This window comes from Cynara cardunculus, assembly GCF_001531365.2.
Source record: "Cynara cardunculus var. scolymus isolate 2C chromosome LG 3, CcrdV1, whole genome shotgun sequence".
NCBI classification, from domain to species: domain Eukaryota; kingdom Viridiplantae; phylum Streptophyta; class Magnoliopsida; order Asterales; family Asteraceae; genus Cynara; species Cynara cardunculus.
In genome coordinates this window covers 2,531,460-2,539,109 of record NC_037530.1, presented here as the reverse complement: position 1 = coordinate 2,539,109, position 7,650 = coordinate 2,531,460, and the positions used below count along the sequence as shown (strand labels likewise).

The following is a 7,650-nucleotide window of genomic DNA, read 5'->3' as shown; positions in this document are numbered from 1 at the left end:
GAAAAAAACAATTCTATATCTTTTTAAATATGGTATATCAATAAATATACAAATTAAATTTATAATATATATATATATATATATATATATATTATACTATATTTTAAAACATTTAACAAAAACACTTAAAAACCATTTTTTATGCATGAAGTACTGTTTATTGATGCATATTACTTAAAATTCAAAATTACAAGTAATTTTGCGTAAGTACAACTAATTAAAACTTCATTTTTAAATTTGTGTAATTAAATGCAAAAAAATATAATTAAATACAGAATAAACGTCCATTTTAAATATAAAAAATCTAAAATATAATTAAGATAATCATTGAGTTCTAACAAAATGTTTAATTATTATCTTTATATAAAATTACTAAACAAAAAATAAATTACTTTGTTATAAAATGTAAATTAAATTATAATAAAATAATGAATTATATAAGTTACACCAAAAAAACGAAAACTATTAAATAGTTAACTTGATACTAATATCAATTTTGTTATTTTTTAAATTTTTATGCTATCTTTAAATTTATATTTTATTTAAAATAAAAACATTATCGTTTTCTCAAAACCACATGGAAAACGAAGAATAAAAACTAAATATTAAAATCGAGATTTATCTCGCTGTATTGTACGAATACCCTTCTAATATATATAAACTATAATCTACTAATATATTTTATAAAAGTTTAAATAGAAAAATTGCTTTTTATTTAATATAATATTAATATTAGAATCTAGAACTTTCACACTACTAACAAGGAAAAAACAATTTTATATCTTTTTAAATATGGTATATCAATAAATATACAAATTAAATATAATATATATATATATATATATATATATATATGGAAATTAAAGATTTTTAGTAATAATAAAAATCAAACCTAACCATTAATACAAACCATATTAACCATAATTTCAATTGTTTATCTCGTCTAATTAATATATGAATTAATAATATCTAAATTGTTTTATAATACTAGAAAGTTACTTGTTAGAACTCAATGATTATATTGATTATATTTTACATTTTTTATATTTAAAATGAGATGTTTATCATGTATTTAATTATGTTTATCTGCAGTTAGTTACACAGATTTAAAAAATTGAGCTTTAATAGGTTGTACTTACGTATAATTTATTTGTAATCTTAAATTTTAAGTAATATGCATCAATAAAAAGTACTTCATACATAAGAAATAGTTTTTAAGAGTTTTTGTCAAATGTTTTATAATATAGTATAGATAAATCGCTAATTATAACAATGAACTCTGGTAATCTTCTATAAATATTTAAATCATAATAAATAAATTATCATCATTTCTATGAAAATCTCAATTAATTGATTTATATGGTTTGTAAAATATCTCTCATCTATTTATAAAATTATAAAATTAAGTAAAAATATATTTATTTATTTATTTTTATTAACATGAATATCCAACCCGCTATGCGAGTTAACTAATTCTATGACGACCACCTGTGCGAGTAGTCTGGAGTCACCGCATTTGAACATCCGTAGCCATAAGTGGATTTTTTTTCTCCTTGGATTTGAACCTGATACCTTTAGGCACTTTTGGGTTTTAAAGTCCAATCTCAAACCAATCAGACATCATTCTTGTGGTTAATTAAGTAAATGTATTTGTTTATTTAAAATAAAACTTAACAGAACAAAATATAAAAACTTATATAAGAAGTAACAGAAAAATAAATAAATATATCTTATAATTATCAATTTTATTTTTGTGCCGGTTCTAACTTATAAATGTTGTAGGACTTCTTTAGAACTTAATTAATTATATTATTATACTATTTAAACGAAACTATAGTTTCAAATTATATCAATTGTGATTGTAATTAACTGAAGAGGTTGTTTTTGATTTATGTCAGTTTAAGAGAAAATAAAGATTGTGAACTTCTTGACAACTATAGTTGATTTAGACTGGTTTTTTTTTATTAACATGAATATACAACTCGTTATACGAGCCGACTAATTTAAGGACGACCACCTGCTTTGCGGGTAGTCCGGAGTCACGACATTTGAACCTCTGTAACCACAAAAAGATTTTTATTCCTCCTTGGATTTTTTGAACATAAATTGCTATGATTATAATTTCTTATTGAACATAAATTCATATACATATTTTTGAGTAAATTACAAATTTCGTACCTGTGGTTTTATGTTAGTTACGAATAAGGGTTCTGAACCTTAAAATTCATAATCAGGGTTCTCATGTTTCACTTTCAGTATGGATTTGGTCCCTTACCGTAACCTCCCCTTTTCTTTGAGACTAGTTGATGTCAAGAACGCCTTGACCTAGCCATCTCCAGTAACCTTGACCCCGAACCTCCGACGACCTAGCCATCTCCGACCATTGTCGAACTCAATTAAGTTACCAACCATCACCATCCCACCCCTTTCATCCCCCTTCATGTGACTGCAAGACCCTCCATCATGACCCCCTGCTCCCTCTTCTCCGACAAAACCCCTCCACCCCCTGGTCGTCCTCTTCGAGATCTTGCCGTTGCAAGAAAGGAAGGAAAATTGGAAAGCTGAAACCATCATCACCCCTCCTTTCGTTATCGATCTAGATTGAAATCTAGTAAGAAAACATAAACGAAAACGAAAACGAAAAAAAAAAACAAAAAAGAGGTTTAAGAAGAAACGAAAGATGCATGAGAAGGGATTCTAATCGAAGAAGATGACATAACCTAAGTACGAGGAGTGGTGGAAGATGGAGGTACAAGTGGTGCTTTAGATACTTGTATAAAACGCATATAAAGTTGTACTGTAGAATGACCAAAATACCCTTCGGCTTAAAAAACCCCATTCATAACGAAAATAAAACCCTAATCATATTCTTCATAACCTAGATGAAACCATAGGGACTAAATTTGTAGTAAGAACAAGAGACAAAAAAAAGTTTGTTTGGCAAACTTTTTTCATTAACCGAATAAAATACTTTTCGGGATTGTTGGTTTATCTTTTAATAGTTTCATTAACTTCCGAATCGGTAAATTTTGTTTGACAAAAAAAAAATCTGTCTCTTAATAGTTCTAAAAGATGTTGTATTTTGGACCTCCCTTGACAATTCGGTATCCTAATTTTTTTTTAAACGATTACTAAATAATTATAATGTTGGATCGATGAAGATGAGTTGTTTATCATTCACTATGAAGATGAGTCATGACTCCTCTTTTCTTCCCTCAAACTCGATTGCACTTGAAGTTGTTGATGATGATGAAGTGGTCAACCGTCCACTGGAATCTGGTGAGCACCCAATCTGAGTCGGTTTTGATCCCAATGAGTGATTGGAAATCGAAAATGTTGAAGGAGGCGATAATTCTTACCTTGAAGGAGTATAATTTCTCTCCGAGTTAGGGCATAGAGACTAATCCTGATGAAATCCCCCAATCATAAGGATCATAAGCTATTGAAGATTTGAAGTCGTACTGGCGAGGTTACAAATGCTTCAAAATTGTACTCATCTCCCAGAGGTGGTTGTCTTCAAAATTTAGATCGCTGATAATATGTTCTTTGATTTTTGGATCAAACTTATGTTGGTTGCTAATGGATTTTTTCTTCTTTTGTAGGATGAAACAACAAGCTTTCTTTATACACATTTGAGGAGAAGGTTAAGATTAACCAAAGCAATGGACAGAGGTACTGTTTAGGTTAACTTCTAGATTGCATCTAAGCTTCTTTTAAATCTATTATTTTCCATGTTTGTTATTATTAGCTTGAATGAATGTGGTACTTGATGGGAATCTGTGATTAAGCTCGTGAAGCAAATCCAACTTTGAAAATATGTTCCTTTGAGTGTTACAGTAGGACAGTAGGTATCTGGTCTATCTTGGCCTTTGTTCGTATTATCTTTGTGTATATTCGATCCATTTCCTTTCTTGGAGATGATGTGCAAGAGATAATGACCTACAATCTTCTTTTCATGTTAAATTAACATGTGCACATGGATAATTTATCTCATTCTAGTGGTTAATATCTATCCTTGCATGGCAATATCTCTTGGCGGCGCCGACATTTTAAGACATAAATTGTAGGTGGTCTAACCGTTGCCTTGTACAACTTACCCTGCATTTATTCTATGACTAAGACCATGAAAACGTCTTCATTCTTTTATAAGATCGGATCCAAGTACCATCCTTTTACAGACATTTCTTTACTACACCAAGTTAATACAACCACTATTGCTGTCCTAACACCTTAGCAATGCATATTGTTGGAGTTCCATGGGCTAGACACGAACCAACAAACTTGTATATATGTAGGAATCTCCCCTTTACTCTTTTAGAGAAAATTCAAAAGGGTTCCACACCCGTCTACTCTCTCTCTCTCTCTCTCTCTCTCTCTATATATATATATATATATACATTCATCTTCTGCATTTGGTGGCCTACTATTCTAACGCGTAAATCATATATGTAGAACTCTTTACATTTTCACAAAAACCTCCTTTTGTTTGTAATATCAACTCTAAATATCAAAAGATGCTTCTTAAGCATATAGAGTCAAGACATGTCTCTTTACTACTTCCCCACATGTTAACCATGGGGACACCCATATCCTAGTATTTGTCTCCCATTCTCACAAGTGGATCCAAGATTTGAAAATGATCAACCATATCAAGTGGAGTTCCCAAAATTTGTTCATCCACTCTAATTCATTCATCTTGTTTATATGATTTCTTTTGGTAGCCAAGCATTAAACCAAACAAACGAAATGAACCTAGTGAATCTCACACAAAGTAGGGTCTGGGGAGGGTAGGATGTACATAGACCTTTCCTCTATCCCAAGGAGTAGAGATGTTTTCGTGAAGACCTCCGACTTATAAAAAGCTTTAGAGAATAGAATTTTGCTAGAAATATTTTAGTCCTAAAAGTTGGACAAAAGTTTGAAAGAGGGTAAAGAGTTATAAAGAGTAAATGATAGAAAAGCAGGCTAGGAAAGTCGAAGAAAAAGTAACAAGAAAGAATAATAAAGCACGTAAGGACACTAAAGGCATATAAGAAGGTACAAAACCACTAAACTAACTAAGGACGAAGTAGCGGTTGACTATTAACCCTCCCCAAACCTGCGATGTTGATACCTAGCTGACCATCCTAGGGTGACAACAATACCTACTTTTTGACTCCCCCAACCCCCATCTACCTCCCCACCCCTTCCCCTGCCCACATTAACCACAAGTTCTTTAACACAATCTGCTATCATGGTCTTGTGTCTCTACGAATAACTATCCAAGGTCATGTCTTCCAAAATGTCTAAAGTTGTCATGTCCTCCACTTGCTCGTCCCACATCTTCCTCGGCCTCCCCTCCTCTTGACACCCTCGAGCCTGACACTCTCCAACGACTCCACCCTTGACCCAAACATTCTACCACATAAAATTATGGTTGTTCTAATTGTTATCTAGTGAAATTTACCTTTATTCTTTGTTCTTTTGGATTATCAACTCGAGACCACATAAAGATGTCCTTCAATAGTTGGTGCTCAAACATATTTGCCTGATATTTTAACTTCCTTCTGGATATTGCTACTGATTCACTTTGTGAATTTTATATACAATCAGGAAAACCTCAAGTCCTTCATTGATGCATTTTATTATCTCCTCAAAAAGCATATATCATGGTGTTTCATCTTGGGTTTTTTTTTCTTTCAAAAAACCAAATGAAACCAAACATACCCGATATATCTCACTCGAAAGAAGGGTATCAAGGGGGTTTGATGTATGTAGACCTGTCTTCCAGCCCAAAAGGTCATCTTTGAGTTTATTTCATGGCATCAAAACAAAATTATATGGGCTTAACATATCTTGATGTCATCCTATTTTGTAAAGGAAAATACAATCGCCATATAAAAGCTTTCACACAAGTTATGGCTCGATCATATTCATCTTCATCCATGGTGACATATTTTATATGGACTTTCACTGACCACTTAGTTTCTTGAAAAGTCAATATGTTCACTCTCCTTTTTTCATGTGTTAATGACAAAGAAGTCAAACCATATGCCCTCATGTGAAAGAGGGAGCGGCTTAACTTTCTTAGGCCAATTGTTAGTTAAAACTTTTTCATAAGCAGTAAATCACTGGGAACAACCAAAGTTAGCCAAACTCACCATTTCCATTTTTTGGATAGAGAACATCTGAACATGTCATTGCAATGAGAAAGAATGTACATTGATTCACATGCTTATTTTAGAAAATAGTAATCTTGAGGTGAGTTTCTTCGTAAATTTAAGTACAATGCTTTACCAAAAGTCGAATTTTGACGACATGTTGACTTAGTTTGGTAAAGTATTTACCTTTTATGGACTATGAATTCATTGTCCATCTTGAATTTTGCAATATTTTTACCAAGATTGACAGCCCACTGTGTGTGTACATATATGTGACCGAATTACAGTTTTTGGTCCCTGTGGTACACTCTTTCCTTGTTTGTCGTCCTGAAGATGCCTTAATACGGTTTTGGTCACTGTGGTATGCATTTTGGGATGAAGGCTGGCAGCTGGTCACCGGGAGGAAAGGGGGATGTTTATTATATTATATTATATATAAATATAATAATAATTTATTTTTGAATATTCCATTATATGTGTAATATTAATTTACTTTTTAATGGAAAATGATAGGAGAAATATAAAAAGACGAAAATGCCCCTTACTTAACGGACTTGTTTAACGGGCATGTAATGGAGGGACCGTGACTAAAAAATTGCATACCACACGTAATTAACGCGTTTTAAGCACGAAAAACGAGGAAAGTATATACCGTAGGGACCAGAACAGTAATTCACTCTCTCTATATATATCTCGCCCGATCAGATCTTGTAGAATCGCTAAGCTTCCATAGGTGTATCTGTTTCTTCTATTTCACGGCCACACCATGACCCGCTCAATGGTCAAGTACCAATATATAGCCGATGAAAAAGCAAGAAACGAGACCTTGAAGAAGCGAAAACCAAACCTGATAAAGAAGATGAATGAGCTCAAGAGCTTATGTGACGTCGATGCTTGCCTTATCATGTACGACAAAAATGGTGCTGCACCAGAAGTTTGGCCTAATCCTCTCGAAGCTGAGCGTGTGCTTCACAAGTTTCAAGAAGCAACGACCGGGGCTCCGGCAAGCGCTACGCTTGATCAGATCGCGTTTCTCCAGAAAAGCATATCAAAGATGAAGAAGCAGCTGCAGAAGGAGAAGGAGAAAAACCAGAGACGTATGATGCTAAGAATGTTGTTTGATAAGGATGCACCTAGTCCGCAGACTCCAGAGGAGTTGAAAATCTTGCTTGCTACGATTGATCGTGAGATCAAGGTGGTCGATCGTCTGATCGAGGAAGCGAAGGGCAAAGAGATCAGTCTGGATCTTTCTTTATAAGGAGTTTGATGCTCTATTAGCCTTGATGAACTGTTTTCACTGAATCGTTGTTTTACTGCTAAGAATAAATGTTTGAACTTATTTGGTATGAAGTAATTTGATTGGTGTTTTTGGTCTTATTTATTGTCCATGGTGCTTGGATTGTTTATTTGTTTGTTGGCCTCTTGTTCATTGAATCGAACTTACTGTTTTCTGGATTCGCGATCCCCGCCTTGGTAGCATGGACAGGAGGAGAGTTTGGAGATTTTTTTT

At 32.9% G+C, this 7,650-nt stretch overlaps 1 protein-coding gene and 1 long non-coding RNA gene across 2 annotated transcripts; both read left to right on the top strand.

The window, feature by feature from the left end:
- Positions 1-3,157: 3,157 nt before the first annotated feature.
- Positions 3,158-3,912, top strand: LOC112510349. The gene is made up of 2 exons (XR_003068919.1): positions 3,158-3,506; positions 3,603-3,912. It is a non-coding gene; the product is annotated as an uncharacterized LOC112510349 (long non-coding RNA).
- A 3,006-nt stretch (positions 3,913-6,918) lies between these two features.
- LOC112508592 (agamous-like MADS-box protein AGL80) lies at positions 6,919-7,398 on the top strand. The gene has a single exon (XM_025113260.1). The coding sequence runs from the start codon at positions 6,919-6,921 to the stop codon at positions 7,396-7,398; it is 480 nt and encodes a 159-aa protein (XP_024969028.1).
- Positions 7,399-7,650: the final 252 nt, after the last annotated feature.

Bases quoted from the DNA above. Each gene is read 5' to 3' on its own strand.
- LOC112508592 (XM_025113260.1), top strand. From the start codon at position 6,919: ATGGTCAAGTACCAATATATAGCCGATGAAAAAGCAAGAAACGAGACC.